This window comes from Typopeltis vanoorti, chromosome 2 (genome assembly GCF_054136105.1).
Source record: "Typopeltis vanoorti isolate ZY-2024b chromosome 2, IOZ_Tvanoo_1.0, whole genome shotgun sequence".
Classification (NCBI taxonomy): domain Eukaryota; kingdom Metazoa; phylum Arthropoda; class Arachnida; order Uropygi; family Thelyphonidae; genus Typopeltis; species Typopeltis vanoorti.
Genome location: NC_143550.1, coordinates 87,824,153 through 87,850,278, shown reverse-complemented (window position 1 = coordinate 87,850,278; position 26,126 = coordinate 87,824,153). Strand labels below are relative to the sequence as shown.

The 26,126-nt window shown below is 34.0% G+C and overlaps 1 protein-coding gene across 4 annotated transcripts in view; it reads left to right on the top strand.

Annotated features, from left to right (window-relative positions):
* Taz (tafazzin, phospholipid-lysophospholipid transacylase) overlaps positions 1-26,126 on the top strand; it is a 151,674-nt gene that overhangs the window by 53,833 nt on the left and 71,715 nt on the right. For all 4 annotated transcript variants that reach the window (XM_090412264.1, XM_090412275.1, XM_090412256.1 and 1 more), the window contains one exon: positions 16,462-16,524. In XM_090412264.1, the coding sequence (XP_090268390.1) occupies positions 16,462-16,524 (63 nt within the window). The remainder of the gene's footprint in view (positions 1-16,461; positions 16,525-26,126) is intronic.

Below are 26,126 nucleotides of genomic sequence, written 5' to 3'. Positions count from 1 at the left end.
AATTGCCGCCCTACTAATTTGAGGACTTGAAGCAGCTTAAAAAAAAGGTTCTATGTTTGAGGTTTTAGAGCAGGGTTTCTGGATTAACTAGTAATATTAACTCCTATAGGTTCGCAGCCTTTCATTGATGGGCTTCCTGTTAAGAACAGTATATAAATATATACATATACAAAACAAGAATGAAGATTATGAAATGCTTTAAATATTATTATTATTAAGAGAGAGACCCCCACAGAATCAAGGACCCATTGTGGGAGGACACATACCATCTGCACCATCTGTCATACCTGTTCTTGAATTCATTCACACTGCTTGCATATACAACATCCAATGACAATCCATTCCAATCATGCACCACCTTATGAGAGAAAAAGCCAGCTCTCACTCACTTCTTAATGGCATTCATTCTCAACTTCCAAGAATGCCCTCTTTTTGCTTTTCTCACCCCTTCATAAAATGAAAAATTTCATCTATTGGGATCATGTATGACCCTTTCAGAAGTTTTTAAGTCTGTCATATCACTCCCTCTTTCTCCTGTTTACTAGTTTCTTCAGTCCACAAATTCTCAGTCTATCTTCATAATCAGTATTCCACAATTCTGAAATCCAATAGTCAAGTCCTTGTAAAGAGGCAAAATGACTTCCTTATCTTTACACATCAAGGTATTTAAGAAGTTGATTAACAAATTACTGGCCCATTTGACTGAGTGATTAGCACATCTGCTTTCCAGCCAGAAGTCTGCTGGTTGAAATCCCACGTTGAGTGTGGTTAGGTGACAGATGAATTTCATCACCAGGTGTGAGGCCACTGTCTTGCTTTTTGAAGGCCTGAAGTAGCATGAAAAAAAAAAATTGGGTATTGCTCCCCCTCCTCCTTAACAATTATAGGAGCATATGTCCTAGTAGAAGATGAAGAAATTGAAGCATTTATAAGTCATTACAAGATCTAAAATCATTTGGTTTATTTTTATCAAATATATCAATATCAGGTGATATAAATTCAAGAAAATCAGTAATGAATCAGTACTACATGTGATAATAATTACAGACAAAATTGTCTTAATGGAAATGGAAAATATTAATAAAATTTGCATTACAATAACTTTAGAATGCTGAATCGTTTTTCAAACATACAGATGCTCATGAATTTACTTGGTCAGCTAGAGATCCAGAATTAGTAACTGACTACTTGATAGCCAGTAATAAACTAGCAGAATGAATATATTATACAAGAGTTTACAGATGTTACAATATTGATTCAAATGATCAATTAGTAATGGGAAATATTACAATATCACCACACTAGTTAAAGAAAAGAAATTCAAATGGTAATAAACATGTACAAGGGAATTTCTGCAAAGTAAGGTAGCACATTTTTTCCTTAATAATGGTGAAAGGGAGTGACATAAAACAGTGGACAGACAGACCCACAATAACATTACTGTCGCCTCAGCCAATTCCATTTGCAAGATGGTGGCTACTGCAAGTGTGGTCCAAAAGAGGTATCCGTGAAGTTATTCGTTTTTTACAATCAAAAGGGGGCTTCACCGAGTGACATTCACCATGAACTGTTTGCTGTGTATTCGAAAAGGTGATGTTAGAGAAGCAGGTATGTTTTAGGTGCAGTGAATTTAAAGCGAGCCGTGGTGATATTGAGGATCAACATTGGGTGGGTAGGTCTTCATCGAGCAAGACAGAATAAAACATTTTGTGCATCAAGGGCATCATTCTTGAAGAATAGCAAGTGAAACTGCATGAAATTGCACAAGTGGTGAACTTGAGTAAGTCCACTGTTTATGAAATTGTTCACGATGTCCTTGTCTTTCGAAAGGTTTGTTCCCGCTGGATACAACAAGCATGGGGATGTGTCTGGATAGACATTTTTTGTGGGCAGGCCTTCATCGATCAAGACAGAAGACAATAATTTCATAAAGGGCATTGATGTCCTTGTCTTTCGAAAGGTGTGTTCCTGGTGGGAACACAATTTTGGAAAATGTAACTGATAATTCTCTCTCAAATAACATTACATCAGAAGACTTAATGAAGCATTAAAAGAAATGAAAAATAATGAAATGAAATAAAAATGAAAATCACCAAGAGAGATATGATCTTAATAAAACTTATAAAATATGCAGGAAATAAATTTCAACACATGTTTCTTACTTTAATATAAATATAAACAAAATATATAACAGGAAGAATTGGATTCTACCCACTGACTGGAACCATGCAACTGTGATTCCCATCTTTAAAAAAAAAAGGAAGTAAGAATAACTGACAACCATAGAGGAATAAGTGTATTAAACATGGATTATGAGATATATGCCAGAATGCTGAAGAACAGAATCATTCCTATATTAGAAAATATAAGTAAAGAAAAAAATGGCTTAGGAAAGGAAGATCCTATATTCACCCCCAAACTACTAATTCAGAAAAAAAGAGAATTTAACTTAGTAACACGTCTAGCACTCATAGATGAAAAAAAAAAAAAAAAAAAACTTTTGGCAAGATACATAAATAGATAGGGACATGCTTTTTGATATGCTAAAAAACCTCTTACCTATAAATTTATTAAAAGCACTCTACATCCACATCCTATATGAGAAAGCAGTAAGAAGCATAAAAAGAGGTGAGAAACAGAACCAAAACATTTGAAGTAACAGGAAGACATGGAGAAGGATGCCTGCTTTATCCAATATTATTTGGAATATGTATGAATCAGGAGCAAATTCTCCATGCTTGCTACGCAAGCTCATTACTTGAGAAAGAAGTAATATTTATTTGTTAATAAATGCATGCATTTATAAACATTCCATTTAGGTTTATTTTTGTATGCAGAAGGCGTCTTAAGCTTGCGCGGCAATAATTGAGCTTTGCGTTGTGTATCAAAGGCCGATGCTTGCTCGTCTAGTCAAATCTACTTTAGCTTGCTTGGTTGTGGGAGCTTCCAGGTCCTCACTGCAGCACTGTGATTTCATGTGCACGCATAGCCATTTCCGCTCCCTTCACGTTGTATCACTCTGTTGCTTAAACACAGGCTATACGCAGTCAACGTAGCTCTAGCCAGTGAACTTCAGCCAGCCTTTACAAGTGTGCGTGTTGCTTGGGAAAATAAGTTACAACCAACTTTTTATGATGACGATATTATTGACCAGTTCATAAAGAAGAACCGTAGGATAGAATTTGTATTCAAGTAGGTCAGCTACAATTGAAAAATGTAGAAAGTATTTTACCTTGGGTATAATAAATGTTAAAAATACCAAGCTATTTTAAACCTGGTTTTACTCCATTTCCCAAGTAAGCAAACAGACAAACAAGTCAAGTTTGCGCCTGCACGTATTGGAAGTCTAGCTGACCCTCAAAGTAGTGCAAGACCAAGGCAACTCTTGGTAAAAGTAGAATAAATTATATCTCCTCCTGAGATTTTTATTTAATAAGGTTAAAACACCTTATGGTAACTTGTTCTGGTAAAATACTTATAAGCTCTGTGTTACTAAAATCTTGGTATTTCTAGCCTGGCTCCCACTGATGAGACCTCAATAAAGATCGAAACCGGTCTGGGTAGTGGCCCCTTGCCTTTAATACAAAACATCATACATCTCCTCCAGAAGACGTGCTTTGCATTAAGGGTAAATATTAAGATTAGTGATCAGAACTTATTCTACTTTTACCAAGAGTTGCCTTGGTCTTGCACTACTTTGAGGGTCAGCTAGACTTCCAATACGTGCAGGTGCAAACTTGACTTGTTTGTCAGTTTGCTTACTTGGGAAATGGAGTAAAATAGCTTTAAAATAGCTTGGTATTTTTAACATTTACAATTGAAAAAGATAGATATAATTTGTAAAATGAATGTTGTATTTGTATGATTAAATATACATAAATTTCTAAATATATAGTTTTAAATGGTCAGTAATTCATTATTCTGCTAATTAGACTTCAATCACAATTTTATCTTAGATGCCTTACTCTTTGCAGATGACCAAGTGATATTTGGAACAGCTGATGACATTCTACAAAAAAGCTGTATATAAACTGAATTTAATAATGAAACAAACAAAACAAATATATCAGTCTCTCAAGAAAAAACAAACTATGGCATTCAAAGGACAAATACTCATCTAAACTAAAAAAGTAATAGACAGTAAAATAAACAGTCAACAGTTTTAATTATTTGGGCTATAAATTAAGTTATAATGAAGGGTTTAGACATTTCTGACAAAATTAAATTCTCCCAAGTAAATGAAATAATAATAACATTAAGGCCAGCAGTAGTTACAAAAAAAAAAAAAAAAAAAAAAAAAAAGACAATATTTTATTGAAACCAGTATTCAAAAGACATATTTCAGTGATTACGCCACATTTTTTATTATTCAGTTATACAATATACCGAAATAATAGTTCCTGACAAGTTTCATAAATCGTAGGATTTAATCTTCAGGGGTAAATAGTATAACTTAAAGTTTAAACAAGAGAAATTAATAAATACAAATCATAACCATGTGGCTATTCATAAACTCAAATAACAGAATGCAGTTATAAAACGTTATTGACATCGTCCAATACTGGACGATGTCACATGTTCTTGTTCTCGTTCATACAGTCTGAGCTCAGATTGAGGTAAATTTTTATTAGAGCTGACCACACTTGATGGAGAATTAAACCTTGATTTTTATTGCATTGGGTTGGGTTTTTCAGCATATTAGCAGCTTCTTTAAATTTTCTTATATAGCAGTTGTTTTCTATGTATGACATCGTCGTTTTTTGCCAGAGTACATTGTGTCCAGTGGAAGTGGTATGGAAAGCAAGACCCTTTTTTTGTTCTCTTTTGTATTGCACATCTTTTTTTGGTGTTCAGCCATGCGTATTTCTCCAGATCTTCCTGTTTGTCCTACGTAGCAAATCCTGCAAGAGCATGGATTTTGTAGACTCCTGGATTTTAAGAGGAGGATGATGAGGTGGTTTTGATGGATGTAGGAATCTTGAGATTTTTTCCATAGGAAGGAAGGCTACTTTTATGTTGTGTTTGTTCGTTAATTTGGCTAGCTTATCTGTAACATTTTTGATATAAGGAAGCGAGATTGCATTTTTGTAATTCTGTTTTATTGTGTTGTTAAGATGGAGGCATTTTAAGGATGCTCTTGATGGTTTTTGTTTCATACCCATTCTGTTGGAGGATTTGTATTAAGTATTTTAGTTCTTCATTACATCTTTCGTGCGTGCTGGAGATATTGTATGCTCTGTTTCGAAGAGTTTTAATTAAGCTTATTTTTTGTGAAGGATGGTGGTGTGAGGCTGCATTTAGAAATCTTTCTGTGTTGGTCAGCTTCATATGAAACCAGTATTATTATATGGTAGTGAAGCATGAGCATTAAGAGAAAGAGCTAAGAAAAGAATCATTGCAGCAGAAATAAAATATATGAGAAGAATAGTAGATTATATAAGACTAGTTAAAAAGAGAAATGAAGACAAGAACTAAACCAAATACCAATAATGGAAATAATAGAAAAATATAGAACCAAATGGAAAGAGCATCTAGAATGAATAACATATGATAGAATACCTAGGAAGATGATGAACTACAAACGACAAAGTTGAAGAAAGAGAGGTAGACAAATGAAACGCTGAGAAAGAGACCGAAACAGACTACCTGCCCTAGATTCCTGAAAAGATGAAGAAGAAACAAAGAAACACGGAACTAAGTAAACACCAGGTTGCAACAGTGGAAACTGTTTTTAGGAGATGGATAGATTGCAGATTTGGCTAGTGGGTTGCAAGTTGGAATTTCTTCAAAATCTTAGCTATGTTCTCCGAAATGTCTTATGTAAAGAACGAGTTATGTGGACATCTTTTGCCTATGCATGGTGTTGAGAGAAAGTGTCAGTGATTTTTTTTTTTTTTTAATTTTATTGTTATTATTAAAAATCGATGGCTTCCAGTTTATATTAAAGGGATACTAGAAACAAATTTTGTGCTCTCTAAATACCAATTTTATAACTCTATATTTTTACAATGAATAATGTGCATGCAAGAGGGGGGGGGGGGGTATGTGGTAGACAGAAGCGGAAAGCAAGCAATCAGGTTCTAATTTGATAAATATGATAAATATGCTGTATTTTTAAAGACATATTTGATAAACATGTCTTTAAAAATACAGCAATCCCTTGATTAATGACCCCCCCCATCCCAATTAGTGCATCATTTTTTTTTTGATACCCAAATTCGATTAGTGCGCCTATATATATCTTAAAAATAAATGTTACAGATTTTAAAAATTTTCGATCTATACATTTTTATGGCTAACTATTTAAAAATCACTCACCAGGATGAAATAATTTAGTTACCGATTTGAAACATTTTACAGAGTTATTTTTTAATGCTTTACATAGCATTTTGTTGATCATATCACGTGCAATTGTTTTCCTTACTTTGTTATTTTAAATGATTTTCCTTATCTTTAATCATGAGTAAAAGAATTAGTGAGCAATAAATAGAAGTGCGAAAATGATTCGAAAAGTTATCTCATTGGAAGAAAAACTTGAAATAGTAAAGAAAAATGAATAAGGCGAGTCCATAGCAGAGATAGGACAAAAACACAAAGATGGGTGAATCAACTGCTGAATACAAAGAGAAAGGTAAGGCTGCTTCAAGTTCATCATGCATGCACTCGAAATCAAAGTATTATAATGATTGAATTAGAGACTTCTTTTTACATGGATCAAAGATTTTAACCAAAAACGGATCCCACTAAACACTGGCCTTATTAAATCAAAAGTATTGTCTCTTTGTAACCTGGAAAGAAAGGGCTATCAATGATGGAAAAGAAGAAGAATTCCATGTTAGTGCTGGGTGATTTGAGCGTTTCAAAAAGAGAAATAGCCTACATAATGTTCTAATCACAGGAGAAACTACAAGTGCAGATAAGGAGATATCCAGAGATTTTGAAGAAAATTGTGTAAGAAGGAGACTGTTGTGATCAACAAATATTTAATGTCGATGAAACTGGCCTTTTCTTTTTTTCGAAGTGAATGCCTTCCAAGACTTTTCTAGCCAAATCAGAGAAATCTCAGCCTGGTTATAAAGTTGCAAAGTCGAATGAAATTACTGCTAGCAATATGCCAGCCGTTTGGAAGTACATTTTTCCAAATTGTGCAAATGATTTTAGAGGCTTTTCAAATGAATCTAAGTTAATTAAATCTCATTCTGAGAAATTGAGTGATTCCAACCTGCTAAATTTAGATACATAGTGGGAAGATCCTGAAGATTATGAAGAAAATTTAATCACTGACAAGCCCAAATAGGTTTCACAGAAACAACTTGAAAATAGTTTTCATACAATCAAAGTTTTTAAGCAGCAATGCTTAGAAACTGAACCTGGCGAAGAAAGAACCAGTAAAATTTGCAGAAGAGGCAATAGGGCCATACCATCAGTTGTATGAAAAAAAAGAAACAGAATGCCCGCCAAACTACGTTAACTCAATTCTTTGTTAAGAAGCAGAATAATAAATTTATATTCTATGTTTTATTGTCTTTCATCTTCATGGTTTTCCTTTAACTAGGCCTTGAGACATACCCTAATTCTTTTATAAAAAAAATGAAGAGTCAAAAAAGAAATCTGAGGAATGAATTATGCATTTTCCATAGGTTACATTTTCCAGTAGTGTATCACAAGGATCAGTCCTTGGTCCACTGTTATTCGATCTGTATATTAATGGATTTGACAGGTGACATACAGCTATTTGCTGATGATGCAAAGATAAGTAGGATAATCAGGAATGCGGCTGATATGCATTACTTGCAGAATGATTTGAATAGGCTGGAGTTGTGGGCATGGAAAAATGGATGTCAGTTCAAAGTCAGTAAACGTAAAGTCATGCACTTTGGAGTGATTCAATATCCAATGTTTTATTATATTGGTGATATCATGTTAGAAGAAACTGATAAGGTTAAGGTAGCAAAGATTGCAAATACAACTCAAATGAGAATTGTAATGCTGAAACAAATATTCACATGTAAAGATAAGGATGCCATTTTGCCTCTTTACAAGGCCTTAATAAGACCTCACTTCGACTATTGTGCGCTGGTCTTGTTTCAGTTATGATTCTGATACATTGGAGAGAGAGTGCAATAGTATCCTGATATCATAGAGAAATGATATCAGGATTGTAGAATACTGATTATAAAGAGAAATTGAGAATTAAAGAGAGGTTGAGAATTTTTAGACTGCAGACACTAGTAAACAGGAGAGAGAGAGAGAGGAGGGATGGTGGTGATATGATTGAGACTTACCAACTTTTGAAAGGATCATACAGGATTTCAGTTGATGGAATTTTTCATTTTATGGAGGATGGGGAAATGACAGGAGGGCATCCTTGGAAGCTGAGAATGAATGCCACTAAGAAGGGGTGGGTGAGATCTAGATGTTTCTCTCATAGAGTGGTTTGTGATTGGAATGGATTGGCAGTGTGAATGAATTCAAGAAGTATGATAGATGGTGCATGTAGTATGTGGCCTCCCTCAAAGAGTTCCTTACTCCCCGGAGGTCTCTCTTAAGAATAATAATTCCTTCTCTAAAATAAATTTGATTTTAGTATGCAAATTATTAATATTTTATTAAGACAAACTAAATAAAAAGAGATTGAAATAGTATGGGCATGTGAACAGAATGAATCAACAGAGATTTCCTTACATTGCCCTACAGGGACAGAAACCACCAAACAACATGGGACAGACCAAGGATAAGCTGGATCACTAATATTTAGAAAGCTGCTAACCTGCTCTTGAAGATCTTTCAAGAAAGATCTTCAAGAGAAGATGGACTCAAGAAGTACTCAACCAATCTTGGTGGAAGAGAATCAGTCATTAATTTTGTGCAATAGTAGTGCTGGCTCAGTGGCATTCCAATTAGTTCTACATAAAGATTGAAATTTAAGATTCTTTCTTTCTTCAAGTGTTTTGAATAAATATGTTAACCAAATTTGGGCAGCATGGTGAGCTAATAGCAGTTCTTTCAACCTGCTTGTCTTGCAGAGAAAATATCCAGAAGTAGTTGTAAATTCGAGTAAGTCAATAAAAATGTCAGATGGAAATGCTTGGGATAAAAATTCTAATGTCTCAGCTTGTGAAAAGAAAGAAGATAGTATAAGAGTTTTATTTTTGAGAGAAACTGTGTGTGTGTGTGTGTGTGTGTGTGTGGGTGGGTGGGTGGGTGGGTGGGTGAAATCCAAAGTGGTTAATTACTTCCTACATTTGTTAGGATTCAAGTAGCTACTAACATGACTTATTAAATATAGTAATCCATATATCAAAAAATGCTGGCACAAGAGCCTTTAAAAAAAAAAAAAAAGTAGTATCAGCCTTTATCACAAATATATAATTTTGTTAGAACAATTTTGGAAGAATAGTTTGTTAATTTGTGTGGTCATTAACTGGAATATTTCTGTCCAAGAGCTACAAGTTTTCTTTTCTAAAAAAAACAAGCTACTAAGATGAAAAGCCAAACAGCTATTTTATCTGGCGAGTTTGATAAGTAAAGGTGATAAAAATCCCTTATTGTTTTTCAGCCAGTATGTGAAACTCTAAGATCGAAAAATTACGATCTAAACGTTTCATGCCGATGAACTGTCGGCGGATCCAAGCGTAAGTGACCACTTGGTAGTGCCACACCAAGGCAACTCGTTGCAGAGGTGGAGCAAGCTCCCTGACTATTCTTGATATTTTCTCATAATGTAAAAACACACAGCTCCTAGGAGATGTAGTACTGCTTTACATTATGAGGAGAGGTCACTACCCAGACCAGTTTCAACCTTTTTTGAGGTCTCATCAGAGTAGCTAGACCTAGATGATATCAAAGTTTAAGTGAAAAGAACTTACATACCTTCGCTATACGAATGCCAGAAAGGTGTGCCGCTATATTATATTATAACATATTATAACTAAGATGAAAAGCCAAACGGCTATTTTTTCTGGCGAGGTTGATAAGTAAAGGTGATAAAAATCCCTTATTGTTTTTCAGCCAGTATGCGAAACTCTAAAATCAAAAACTACGATCTAAACGTTATAATGTTATAATATAATATAGTGGCACACCTTTCTGGCATTCGTATAGCGAAGGTATGTAAGTTCTTTTCACTTAAACTTTGATATCATCTAGGTCTAGCTACTCACTGATGTGACCTCAAAAAAGGTTGAAACTGGTCTGGGTACTGACCTCTCCTCATAATGTAAAGCAGTACTACATCTCCTAGGAGCTGTGTGTTTTTACATTATGAGAAAATATCAAGAATTGTGAGGGAGCTTGCTCCACCTCTGCAACGAGTTGCCTTGGTGTGGCACTACCAAGTGGTCACTTACGCTTGGATCCGCCGACAGTTCGTCGGCATGAAACGTTTAGATCGTAATTTTTCGATCTTAGAGTTTCGCATACTGGCTGAAAAACAATAAGGGATTTTTATCCCTTTTACTTACAAAACAAGCTACTGTTTTGACTTCCTGCATGTTATAGAAAGGACTTGGTTTTTAATGTGTAATGTGGCTTATAGACTTTGCTTTGAAGTTGCTAAATTTAGTGCCTTACCACCATGCTCTGAAGTGAAGTGAGTATTCTGCATTCAAAACTGTAAGTATTATATTTGCTATATATATATATCCAAGGTAAAAAACTTTCTACATCTTTCTCTCATCCTGAGATTTTTATTTAATAAGGTCAAAGTACCTTGTGGCAACTTGTATAGGTAAAATTTATAAGTTCTGCATTACTTCAACCTTGACATATCAGGGTCTGGCTCCCATTGATGAGACCTCAATAAAGGTCGAAACCGGTCTGGGTAGTGGTCCTTCCCTTAATGCATAGCATTGTACATGTCCGCAAGGAGATGTGCTTTGCATTATGGGAGATACTAAGGAAAGTGATCAGAGCTTATTCCATGTTTACCCCTAGTTGCATCAGATCTGAAAATACTCCAGATGCAAACTTGACTTACCTGCTTGTTTGCTTACATGGGCTAAAGGATTAAAACCAAGTTTATAAAATTGCTTGGGATCTTTAACATATGGTATACCCAAGGTAAAAAATTTTCTACACACACACACACACACACACACACACACACACACACACACACATTGCCTTCATGAGAGCCAAGGCAACATTGTGGCTGCTTTTTGACTAAAGTTTATGATCACAAAATGAATTTTGCTGAAGCCTTACTGTGTTGACCTATATTTGGAAATTGTTGTCCTCAGTTGTATATGTTAAAATTTTATGTATATCTCGATAGTGTTTTATCCTAGTTCCTATGTGACTGCATCATGTATAAAAGAAAAGTTTGGTTGTAATGCACATATTTCACTTTTTGATTGTATTCGAATTTCTATTATCATTCTTCGTCCCACATTAATTTACAAGATGTAAAATGAAATTTTTGTTATTAATAAATTAGTATTTGACTGTGACATACATGTATTATTGTAAACACTTGTAATTTACAGTTATGCATTATATACTGCTATCTTAGCATAACCTTGTGTAAAAGAAATGTTTTATCTTGCTATTTTTTGTGTATTTACTGAAGCTGCGCCATTGTAAACGATTGCTGTTTCTTACTATTATTACCCACTAATATGTCTGTTACTTGCTATTTATTTATTGTATGTCCTTTCTCTATATACTTTATACTTTATTCTAAATACCTATATGTAATATATACTATATCTTTACTCCTTTATTTTTTATTCTAATTAGCTTTGCGCTTTCTCTCTCTTAACCTTTCTCACTTACTCTTCTGCGTATTATGTTTATCTACCCTTCGCACTACGAGTCTTATGCCTGATATACTAGAAAATTTATTTAATTTAGACTGCACCACTAATATCATTTAATTAGCATAAAACTCAATAATACGACCGGCAAATTTCTCTCTGACACAAATTCCTTCAATAAAACTTTACACAGACAGTTGTGGTCTATTCTTTTACTTAACTTTACACTTTGACTATCTCACTTAGTTTCCCGCTCACAAGTCCGATTTATTTAGGAACAGTGCAGTTGTAAAAATAAACAATCAGGCAGCCCTCCTTAACAAAAAAAATCAAAACATATTTTATTTACATTACTATGAAATATACATGAATTAAACAATAGGGAGGGGAGATTGCTTTCTCTATCCATCTATAAAAATTCTTTAGCATAAATTAGAACCTTTTTTACTTAAACAATAATTAATCTCTTTAACTCAAAAAAACTTATTTACTCTCTGCTTACAATTTCACAAACTTTATATCAACTTCAAATATGCCAATAAATTCTCTTAATGACACTTCTTGTTACTGTTAATCTTAATCTTAATTGTCCAACTAAAACACATTATAAGAGGTATTGTACAAAGGTATATAACCTACAAAAGTTCTGTATCACACATTCATTCAAAGGTCTTGCACAAAAGGTTCTAAGACAATTCTCTCATCTCAGATCTTGAGCTTCCTTCAGGAAATCTGGCTTCAGAAATATCTCATCGGGAGCATAGCAGACTGTGGACTTGTACAGCTCCGGTAATGGTTATTCTCCCATGGCGAAAAGAATAAAACTTCCGAGTGTAGGTGCTTTGGGTAATTTGCCTTGCCTTTTCTCCTGTGCTTGGGCTTGCCAAAAATGCCTGGACGACTGCCTCTTTTGTCTGCCGTCTTGAAATAGCTTGAACTGGCCGCCAACTCTCAACCAGGATCCCTCTCTCTGGACTGGAAACTTTCTCCGGCGATTGGAACTTCTCCTTTCGGCAATTTGAAGCCCTTTCTCTGCAACTGCTGGAAGCAGGAAGCTCTCTGTCTCTCTGGTGGCGTCTAGAACCGGGCAGACCCCTATGCTTGACTCTGTCTCTTTTTATTATGCCTTCTCTGAGACCTCGCACAAAGTTTGTAACCCCCAAAGAACTCAGCATGACTCTTTCATCTTCTTTCAAGTTCGGCCCGCTTTCTTTTGATTGTAAGTTGCCGGCCATCAGAAAGTTGTTTGAACCTTTCTGACTGACTTCGGACATGTTTACGTGCAGAACTTGTAAGCCTTTCACATACACACAAGATTTCATAAACAACCTTTCTTATGCTGCCATGTAGATCTATTACATACAGTTCCGGCGGCAAAGCATTGCCTTCTTTTTTAACACTCTGAAATATTCTTATTAAAGGAGTATATACAGTTAACTTCCAAAGGGTTATTTACAAAAATATCTAGTACAAAATATATGGAGACAAACAAGTTATTTTTACAACATTCTCATGAGACTTGACCTATGTAAAAATTGATGTAAGGCACTTTGATATTTTTAAGCTACAACAAGTTTTTACACTTGGTTAGGCTAAGATGGGCAGTATTCTCCACAGTTTTCTAATTCACAGCAAACCTCCAGAAGTTGAAGAAGAAGATAATTCTTGTTATCCTGAGTCCATTTCCTCAGTAATTCATCACGTGTGTAAAATTTTTATGTAGCATTGATGATTATCTTGATTTTAATGTTCATCTAAAAGTATGTTTAATATGAGGGAGGTCTGAAAGTTCTGATAAACACATAGAACAAAAATGATATTAAAGCAACTGATATAACCACCAAAAAGAAACAAGGATATAAGAACATAAGTTACCTTCATAACTCTGCTGCTAGTATGTTTTTTCTTGAGGTAATATCAGTTGCTTTAATATCATTTTGTTCTAGGTGTTTATCAGAACTTTCCAGACCTTCCTCCTCGTATACATTATTAAAATATTCTGCCATACTTTTATCGAATTTCTTTCACTACTAAACTACCACAGATAAACAAGTTCCTACTGACATAATGCATAACTGTAGATTATGCCCCCCCCCCCTCCCACACACAAAATAAAATGAAAGCAATACTCTAGCAAAAAACAATATTCAGTGACATGTACTTGAAATCACTTAATCAATTACTTTATTCATTCTGATTTTATTGCTTGTTACATTTGGATTTTTTCCATTATGAATGTTCGAGATATTTTCATATTATATGGTTCTAGCAATAAAATTAAATGTTGTTCTTAAGACTTTATTCACACGTATAAAAGTGTGACATTTATGAAGAATATGTATATAATAGAGAAAAAATTAGTTTAAAGCTTGCCTTCTTGAATCACTGAATGACTGCATTCAGTGATCCATGTTCCATAAACTATGTAAACATGTAATAATGAAATTAGAAATGTCTTGTTTAAAAGTTCTTCATCTGTCCAACAATAGTTTTAACCGGTTTTTAATATAGTAAAAGAGATATTAATTTGACATGGGCATTATTGTAACAATTGTATACCTTTCTTCCTTATGTCACGAAAATCATTCCTATATTGGGTTATTCTTTTCAAAAAAAAAAACTTTTTTGTCCAAATATCTCTTTCCTTTTTACCAGATCCTAAGTTTCCAAGAAACAAGGTTCTCTTCATTTTATATTATATGATACTTGAATTTTGAACAGCAGTTAATCATGTGCATATTATAAATCTGTCCAATGATAGAATGGCATTTTCATATTGGGGAACAGCTATCTAAAAATTCTCAACTCAAGAACTCAGGTTGATTAACCATAGCTTAGGACAGTTGAATACATAAGTATTTTTATTAGACACAATGTCGATATAAATGGAAGAAAGACAATCTTAGAATTTAATTAAACCTTGGATTTTGTTTAATTAAACCTAATGTTTCTTCCTGGATACAAAGACATTATCAGAGCTGCACTAATAGGTAAAGCAAAGCACAATGTACATCATGGCTCTCTTGTGTTTAATGCCTGACAAAACATACCTATTGCTCTGTCCTTTTAGCATTCCCCTTCAATGGTGTTAGTTGTCAGAATAGTCAGGCACTACTTGAGGCACATTCCAAATTTTTGGAATTTCCTAGAATCCTGGAAACTATATTATAGTCAGGTATACACGAAGAGTCTCCAAGGCATGCTTCACTAGGCCTTGATATCCATTGTGACTTTTTTTTTTAGAATTGGTGTTGGTAATTATCCTACTGTCTTTAAGTTCTGTTAGGTTGCAGGTAGAAGCCGGCTGTTAATCTCTACTATACTCTTTGAAATGATCTTCTTTTATATGTATTTTCCTTAAAAAAATAAAAATAAATAAATAAAAATACAGACTACAAGGTATAAACATACTACTGATAAATTTCTTCTCTCTTCTCAATTTTCATCCTTTTGTTAGTACCAAATTGCTTTAGATTTTAGATTGAAAAGTGCATATTTCAAGTTATTAAAATATTCTTTTTATATCACTAATTTTTATTTCATTATCGAATTCCTGATATGTATCCTCAGGGAGGTGTAGAGGATAATTATGATGAAAAAGTTACACCATTACTAACTTTCAATAAACAGTTTTTCTCCAAATTGATCTGTTATCTGTCAGGACTCCAACATTATCATATCTTATATTTCTGTCTTTTAAATCACTTTTTACTGCATCAATTTTGGTCTTCCTCTGTGTGTTTTTTTCATGCCAACCTTTGCAAAGAACACTTATTTGATAATCTTTCCTCTCCCATTCTGTTTAAGTGACCAATACCACCTGACATAACTCTACTAATACATTCCTGACATTAAAGTTCTTTCCAGATATCCTCATTTTTCATGTGATACTGCCAGTGATGCCTATCTGTTCACTTCACTAATCTTTCTCAGAACTCTCATATCAGAGGTTTCAGTCTCTGATGAAGTGTTTTATTTCTAACCCAGCTCTCAGATCCATAAGTTAAAATTAGTTTGAATACTGTCATGTATTCTAATTTAGTGTTTTGGCTAATTTCTTTCTTATTCCATATAAATTTATTCAGCTGACTTTCTACCATCATTTTTATTTATATTCTTATTATATACTTCAATACACTGCTTATGCTAATCTGGTGATAATCCTGCTTAGTGAAAGCAGGGCCATCACCAGATTAGGTCATGCCCTGAAGCAAACAATTAAATATCGCCCCTGATGGATTATATGACAAAAATATAAGAAAATCTCCAATTGCTATTTTGTTTTTATTACAAGAGAAACATTAATGCAAAATGATTACATAATAATATTAATTAAATGTTTGCTCTACAGGGGATATCACAGAATATCGCACTGAAAAATAAGAATTTTTCAGTGATATTCTGAAAAAAAAACTTTTATTTTTATTTTTTTTTATTCTGAAAAAAAAAACTATGAAAGACAGTGATATTTCCAGTGGACTTATTGTAGTGGGTCTTGGTACTGTGTAGTGGTTCAGTAATAATACCTAATTTATTTATTAAATTTATTGTATCATTATGTTTTAGATCATTTTTCTGTTTATTTCTTGAATGTGTGAAGAAGTTAATTATTTAGATAGTAATCTCTCATTCTAGTGATTTCTCAGAATGAGAGATCACTATCTAAATAATTAGATATTTCCTCTTAAAAATTTTATTCTTTTAGGTATTGGAAGGTTAATTGCAGAATGTAAAGTATGTCCAATAGTAATCCCTTTCTGGCATATAGGTAAGTTATCAACAAATATAATCTCTTAGTTTATTTCAAAACAAAGTATTTACTTACTTACTTAGCTGTCTTTACTCATGTAGAAACATAGGGCTGGATTTTATTTTGTACTTCCTTTTCTTTTTATTCTTTAAATGACACTTAGTTTTTAGTGTGTTGGGTGGTAGTAAGAGTTTCTTGTGTATATATTGGCCAGTGTCTGTGGGCATACAGTAAACAGTGAAGAAAAGGATGTCATAAGGAAGGAAGATGTGTATCTAGAAATGGAAGTGTGTTCTGACATAATTTCAAATGACACGAACGTGTGAATTATACATGTTCGTGTCATTTGTTCAGGTGGCTGAGGAAGGTGTGTCTGGTGGCTATGGGACCAAATAATAAAAACATCATCAAAATTTCTAAGCCAGACACGTTGATGATAGAGTTGTAATCATTGAAGGGTGCAACCCTAATCAAATCCAGCAGATAATTGAATCCTATGTTCCAACACCTCAGGATTCTTCAACAGACCGCAGGGTTCCAATCCCTTATATTTCTGGTATCTCTGAACCAATTGATAGAATTTTGAAGAAGTATCACCTTATTCCCACATATTTTCCTATCAACAAAATTCATCTGTTGCCATCTACAAAAGGCAAACTGTGATTTCTCAGAATGAGAAAGTACTATCTAAATAATTAGATATTTCCTCTTAAAAATTTTATTCTTTTAGGTATTGGAAGGTTAATTGCAGAATGTAAAGTATGTTCTAAAAGATCTATCATTAGCTGGCGTTTACCAGATACCTTGCGAACGTAATCTGACATACTTTTGGCAAACCTTGGAAAAAAAGAATTAATGAACATCAGTATTTTACTGAATACGTAAAACCTCAAAAGTTTGGTCTGACATAACATAGTATTGACACTAAACACAGTATCCGGTTGGGATGAAGTTTGTCTTCTCCATAGAAGCGGTTTTAAATATGAACACCTTTTCAAAGAGAGTTGCGAAGCCCTTTTACATTGGCGAAATCTGAATCAGAACAATTGTCTCTCTATCTCCCTCTCTCCCAAAAGTTTGGGAGATTTTCGTTTTATGTGACGATCAAAAATAGTTTTTAATAATATTATTTATTAATATTAATTTCTAGCATGTGGTAACAGTTTTTAATTGGTAAACCACCGATTTTCTTTGATTTGCTTGTTTCTACGCACTGATGTACTGTTATTTTCAGTATGAAATATCTGTACTTTCATTTCATTAAAGTTAATTACTGTGGTTATCATATAATTTATTGTTTATGAATAAAGCTAGAAAAGTTTTTTTTCACCAGGTTTGACTGTATTAATTTTCTCTAACATCTATATGACTTATTAGATGTTGCTCTATGACATGTAATAAGTCACATAGATCTTATTAGATATCTTACTATGGACTTGCTCTGTTATTTTCATATTCAGTTTTATTTCCTCTTTTTTAAATAAGTTCATAGAATGAGTGCTCCATTCTTATTGAATCCCATCTTGAGGGTGCACCTGAATTTTGTGGCATAACCAGAGATCTAAAACTATAATTAAACTCTCTTAGCAAAATTAACATAATTTACTTGAACATAATATGACTAAGGAAGACTTTTTAATTATTATAAATTATGCTTGGTAAGGTTAAAATTCTATCCTCCATTGGTTTTCATTAACTTAATTGTTCCAAGTAAATTTCTGTATGTAACCATTGCGAAGTATTTATACTTATTTATTAGCTTTCTAATTAAATCTCACTGTAGCAAACCTGCAGGGTCTAAAAGAATAGTTTATTATAGTATAAAGGACTGTTTTAGCAAATTTTCTTTAACTTCTCTACCAGTCACAGCGAGTTCCTCATCCACCAAAACATCGATGTGAAGAATACAAGAGTTGAGGTAACATGGATAAGAAGTGAAAGTCATCAAATATAGGCGACATTTATATTATGTAACTTTGTCTCAGAGCCAGATCAAATGAAAGTGAGAAATATGTAGTTCCTTACAGTATGTAGGGCAAGCTTTAATTTTACATAGATATATTAAATCTAAATGTACACTATATTTTTGTATTTCTAGTTCTTTTATCATATAATTACAGCATGTTGTTAATGGGATAACAAAAGTAGAGAAACTTTTCAGTGATATGTAAATGTTTTTTAGTCATCACTGGGGATGGAGTGGGGGGAATGGCCATTGATGGCTATGGGAAATTGTAATCATTTATGCACATAATTATTTTATCTGCTTGGAGCAATGTCAGAGTCAGTTTTCATTACAAAAATTATGGAAACAACTAAACAGCAAAAATACTATCAATAAAGTTCTTCATAAAACTTCATCAAAAAATACATGTAATATAGATTACAGTAAGACCATAGCTATCCCATACATTAAAGGGTTATCAGAAAAAATAAATAGAATTCTATGCCATTATAATCTTAATCCCATTTTTAAACCATCTATAAAATTAAAAAACATATTCAACTCCTCTAAGGATCCTCTCCCTCCCATTGGCTCACCCTGGAGTTTATTGTATCTATTGCACCTGTAACTTTCTTTATATTGGGGAAACTGCATGTACAATCCCTATCTGTAAAACAAACTAAAACCTTATAACTCTAGACCCCCCCCCGATTATACGGACTCCCAAAAATACATAAATAAAATGTGCCATTATGTCCCATAGTGGATGGCATTGATTCCCCCACATATAAATTAGCCAAACATTTAGCCAAAGCCCTCACACACTATACTGGCAACACACCATCACACATAAAAAACTCAGCCCACTTTAAAGCCAGTATAGAAAACCTCTCACTCCAACACACTGACATAATGGTCAGTTTTGACGTCTCCTCCCTATTCACTAATGTTCCACTCAAAGAACCCCTAGAGCCCAAGCCAAGTTTCCTCCTGATATCTCAGCTCTATTTCAGTTCAAAATGAACTCAGGCTATATCATTTGGCAAGGAAAATTCTACAAACAGATAGAGGGGGACATCCATGGGTTCACCACTATCCCCACCCTTGGCCAATTTCTTTATGGAGACCTTTGAAGAGAAAGCCTTAAACTCCGCCCCACAAAAACCCACTATTTGGCTTCGTTACATAGATGATGTGTTCGCTATTTGGCCACATGGCTCAGACACACTCCACTCTTTCCTAACACACTTAAACAACCAACACCCCAGAGTCCAGTTCACCTTAGAAAAAGAGGAAAAAACACCCTCCCCTTCCTAGACACTTTAATCACTCACCAGCTTGATGGATCTTGGTTTTCTCTGTTTACAGAAAACCCACCCATACTGGCAGATACATTCACCAGCAAACCCCCCCCCCCTCTCACAACAATATGGGGTTATAAAAACACTATATAACAGGGCAAAATTAATCTGCTCAGATGACAAGGCCCTAACTACTGAACTAAACCACATCCACAACACTTTCTTAGCAAATGGCTATAGCCCCCCAAAAATCCAAAAAATACTAAAACCAGTAAACCACAACCCCCCCCCCCCCTCCACAATAAAGATTACACCAAATCTATCACCATCCCCTACATCCAGGGCACCTCTGAGAAAATAACCAATATCCTCAGAAAAAATGACCTTACTTCTTGTTACAGACCATATAAAAAGTTGGCATCCCTTATCTGCTCTACCAAAGACCAACCACTTCCCCTAGACCTACCTGGTGTACACCAGCTGCAAATTGTCCTAATTTGGCCAAACAGGCAGGACAACAAATATCAGGATTTCAGAACACAAAGACTACATCCTGTTTCACCAGTACAGCCGCTCTGGGCTGGCAGACCATGCCTTAGATACCCGCCATAGAATTCGTTGGAAGAAAACAAAAATAATACACCACAGCAAGTTTAAGTACGAAAGATTATTCAAGGAATCATCAGCAGCTCTAAAAAACGTTCCAAACCTCAACAAATTTGGGTGCATGAAACTATCCCAAATTTGGGAGACTTACATTATGAGGACTTCAGCCCAACAGCCAAGACAACCAAATTAGCCCACCAGAGGGCATCATTAAGACTTTAGGAACAATATTAGTTTCTTGCTTTCTTCCTCATTTGCTTTTGTTAGTGCCTGCTTGCACATATCATATCTTTATGTTCCTGAAGATGGCAACGTGACGTTGCCAAAATATAGAAGTTATTCATTAAAGTTGCCTTTAATTAATATACTTTATATGCGTTGTTAATTCCGTAAACTAATTACCAGCTATGTATGACCAACGTATAAGCCTTGCTAGAATTGTAAAAGAGAACATGAAAATGTTAAATTTAACAATTTTGGTGAAGCATTCCTCTCAGATCATGCTCTTAACACCCTACACCAAAATGATTGGAAAGGTACCCCTGTTCTTTACATCATACAAAACTTAGTATGAATGCAAATTTAAAGAAGCTTTTGAAATTTTGATTAACCATCCTAATCATAATAATAATGGTGGTATAAAAATTGCAAGAATTTGGATGGCACGCGCACACACACATACACATTAGGCCCTCTTAGTTCTTCAGGTTTTCCAGCAAATCCTGACTTTAGGACTCTAAGCAATTATTTCACCTTTTATTGGCCACCATCCATACTGTTTGTTTTAATTTATATATATATATATACTTATCTGAGTAACTTTGTGTGAACATGTTGCTGTCTAGCTTAATTTATTTTTGTAACCAAACAGATAATAACAACAGGACTCTAGCATTGATGTAGTAAGTTTTTTTTCCACCAGAGGTCAGGCCAGTAGTTGACCAAATAAATGTAACTTTAGCATACCATGTAGATTGTAATGCAGCTTTTTCTTTGTATATATGTGTATACTCCAGATGATGACCTTAATGCAAGGTCTAAACATCAAGTGTTGGTTTATATTAAACTGAAGTTTTACTCTAACACAATAGTTGTTTCCATAATTTTTATAATGAATTCTGATCACTCTTAACCATAAGGGAAATTTCAGAGTCAGTTTATTTTTTTAAGTTTGTATGATTATGCTTAGCTGACAGTGCATTTTTTATTATAGAAAAATCACGTGTCAAATTTTAAAAAGTTTGATTTTTCTAAATTTTCTTTATTGTTTATTCATAATCATGACACAAATATTTATAAAGCTATTTTCAGTATTCTTAACTATTGTCACCCCCCCCTTTCCCAGAATTGCCATTGTAAATTAAATAAACAGTTATGAAACAAATTGTTATGTATCTGTTAAGCTCTCTGGGTAACGTTCAATTAAATCATTATTAATAATGTCATTCTTATTATTGCAATGTTCAGCTGGCTCAGATTTGGTGAGAAAATCTTTTCCACTCTTTTTTGGGAAAAAAAAAGGGAAAGACCATAATAATAAAATGGTTCTGGAAGGATAATGTTCCATTAAGAAGAAAACATTGTATATTTGAAAATGAATACATTTTGGTTGTTTTGATATTATATAGCATTTTTTTGGCTTTACTCCCAAAGAGAAGTACATTGTTCTTTTCTTGAACTGTTCATAACAGAAATGAAAACTGTGATCAAAAATATTTGTAGTTTGAGCAGTCAACTAAATTCCCCCCCTCCCCTGCAAAAAAGTTATCAGATCACAAGATATAAAGGTGAACGAATCTGATAATTTATATTTTTTCAGTAATAAGCCTAAAGCTCTGATTAATTACAAATTATGTGATAATTAAGCTGATTTAATTTTGACAAAAATACTGTATCAGTAACAAATATCACTTTAGTATTTTGGTTGAGAATTAAAATCAAAAACATTATTTTAATTCTTGAACAAAGAAACTTCTGATTCTAGTGGTAAGACTTATACGTTGGTTAGACATAACTGTTAATTAATTTACGGAATTAACAACGCATATAAAGTAAATTAATTAAAGATAACTTTAATGAATCACTTCTATATTTCGACAATGTCACATTGTCATCTTCAGGAACATAAAGATATGGTATGTGCACTACAGGAACTAACAAAGCAAATGAGGAAGAAATTAAGACACTAATTTTGTTCCTAAAGTCCTAATGGTGCCCTCTTGCGGGCTAATTTGGTAGTCTTGGCCGTTGGGCTGAAGTTCTCATGATGAAAGTCTCCCAAATTTGGGGCAGTTTCATGCACCCAAATTTGTTGAGGTTAGGAATGTTTTTTAGAGCTGCTGAAGATTCTTTGAATAATCTTTCGTATTTAAACTTGCTGCAATGGATTATTTTTGTCTTCTTCCAACGAATTTTATGGTGGGTATCTAAGGCATGGTCTGCCAGCCCAGAGCGGCTGTACTGGTGAAACCGGATGTAGTCTTGGTGTTCTGAAATCCTGATATTTGTTGTTCTGCCTGTTTGGCCAAAGTAGGACAATTTGCAGCTGCAAGGGACCTGGTATACACCAGGTAGGTCTAGGGGAAGTGGTTGGTCTTTGGTAGAGCGGATAAGGGATGCCAACTTTTTATATGGTCTGTAACAGGAAGTAAGGTCATATTTCTTGAGGATATTAGTTATTTTTTCAGAGGTGCCCTGGATGTAGGGGATAGTGATAGACTTGGTGTAGTCTTTATTGTTGAGGGGGGGAGGGGGGTTGTGGTTTTCAGGTTTTAGTATTTTTTGGATTTTTTTGGGGTTATAGCCATTGGCTAAGAAAGTGTTGAGGATGTGGTTTAGTTCCATAGTCAGGGCCTTGTCATCTGAGCAGATTAATTTTGCCCTGTTATATAGTGTTTTTATAACCCCATATTGTTGTGAGGGGGGGGGATTGCTTGTGAATGTATCTGCCAGTGTGGGTGGGTTTTCTGTAAACAGAGAAAACCAAAGATCCATCAAGCTGGCGGGTGATTAAAGTGTCTAGGAAGGGGAGGGTGTTGTTTTCCTGTTTTTCTAAGGTGAACTGGACTCTGGGATGTTAAAAACCCACTATTTGGCTTTGTTATGTGGATGATGTGTTTGCTATTTGGCCACATGGCTCAGACTCACTCCACTCCTTCCTAACACACTTAAACAACCAACATCCCAGAGTCCAGTTCACCTTAGAAAAAGAGGAAAACAACACCCTCCCCTTCCTAGACACTTTAATCACCCACCAGCTTGATGGATCTTTGGTTTTCTCTGTTTACAGAAAACTCACCCACACTGGCAGATACATTCACAAGCAATCCTCCCCCCTCACAACAATATGGGGTTATAAAAACACTATATAACAGGGCAAAATTAATCTGCTCAGATGACAAGGCCCTGACTATGGAACTAAACCACATCCTCAACACTTTCTTAGCCAATGGCTATAACCCCAAAAAAATCCAAAAAATACTAAAACCTGAAAACCACAACCCCCCTCCCCCCCTCAACAATAAAGACTACACCAAGTCTATCACTATCCCCTACATCCAGGGCACCTCTGAAAAAATAACTAATATCCTCAAGAAATATGACCTTACTTCCTGTTACAGACCATATAAAAAGTTGGCATCCCTTATCCGCTCTACCAAAGACCAACCACTTCCCCTAGACCTACCTGGTGTATACCAGGTCCCTTGCAGCTGCAAATTGTCCTACTTTGGCCAAACAGGCAGAACAACAAATATCAGGATTTCAGAACACCAAGACTACATCCGGTTTCACCAGTACAGCCGCTCTGGGCTGGCAGACCATGCCTTAGATACCCACCATAAAATTCGTTGGAAGAAGACAAAAATAATCCATTGCAGCAAGTTTAAATACGAAAGATTATTCAAAGAATCTTCAGCAGCTCTAAAAAACATTCCTAACCTCAACAAATTTGGGTGCATGAAACTGCCCCAAATTTGGGAGACTTTCATCATGAGAACTTCAGCCCAACGGCCAAGACTACCAAATTAGCCCGCAAGAGGGCACCATTAGGACTTTAGGAACAAAATTAGTGTCTTAATTTCTTCCTCATTTGCTTTGTTAGTTCCTGTAGTGCACATACCATATCTTTATGTTCCTGAAGATGACAATGTGACATTGTCGAAATATAGAAGTGATTCATTAAAGTTATCTTTAATTAATTTACTTTATATGCGTTGTTAATTCCGTAAATGAATTACCAGGTAAAGAAACTTCTGGTATTATCAGAATATTCTTTGAGACTCATGTGGGAGGTATGGCTTTCTTTTTTTCTTGTTTCTCATAGGGAATAATCTCAGTTAGCTTTCAATGTCACAGTTGCTAAGAAAGACAGAAAGGGTTAATAACTAGCATATTTAAGATGTAACTGATTTCAGAAATGCCAACCATTAGCAGTTGCAGTGACATTCAGGCTTCTTTTTAAAGGGGGAAGGAGAAGTGCACTCAAAACTGAAAAAATATTTATTGTATAAATAGTTTTTTTTGTATAGGGAAAGATAACAGGAAATATATTGTAAAAATTAGAATTTGAGCTATTCACTATCTCCTAAAATAACTGATGCTAGGATCAGACAGAAAAGAAGTTGTTGGCTGGAATAATCAAATTACAAAGAAATAGTCCAGTTTTAGAAGCACCTGTGTTGTTATTATTATTATTACTAAACACAACAGTATTATTCTTTTATTTCTTTTCTCTAAATTAAAATTAAGCAATAGATTTTAGATACTGAAGTGTGAAAAATTTCCTACTTATTTCCAGACAGAGTGAGATGTAATTGGAGAACATAAATACCTCCGAATAAATATAAATTTTGTGTTAATCTACATATGACATGCTTCATACATTTTTACTCTAAGTATATATATATATATATATATGTATATTTACAGCAGTTCAGAATTGGATACTATTGTTAAAATGAGCATTAAAAAAAAAATATATCAAAGGCTAAGGTTCTGAAATATTGCAGTATAAAAGTCTCAAAATCAGAAGTTCTCAATTTAATATCGTAAGCATGATAACAGCCAAATTAAAAAAAAAAACATGTTCCAATCACGTTTATTTCAGTGAATATTATTTGAAAATAGTGTGAAATTAATTTCTCTAATATTTTCCTTAAAATAAAATTTAAAAAAAATGCAGAAAAAAAATTAGTTCCATTGCATTTGACATGAAGAATGAAATATTGTAAATATTTTCAGTAATAAGTTTATTGCTAAGAAGATTTCACATCATCTTTGAAATAAATATCTATTTCATTTTCACACATGTGAAATTCATTTTTATGTCTCTTGCATTCAGACAAAATAAATGTAAAGGAAAATGTTAAAATATTAAAAAACAAGTTCCAGCACAGGAAATTCCAATTAAAACAGTTTACTTCAAGGTGTCTCAGAGGTTGCAACTCTGTTACAATTAATCTGTTAATGGCTCTAACAGTAAGGGATTAATGGCATATGAGAGTAATTACAAGATAAAAGACAGTCTTTCATCCATTTGATCCACTTCAGTCAGCAGAGAGATTAAATAACAGCTAAGTAATTAGGGAGATTTTTGGTCCTTCATATAATATTAACATATTATATATAATTGATAGAATTAAAACTGAAATGAATGTTAAGATTTGTATTATATCTAATGATTATTAAACTATTCAAATGTGAAAACCAAAATTATACTGTCAATATTATATTTAAATTCTGTAAAACAACTCGTTTAATTTAAAAAT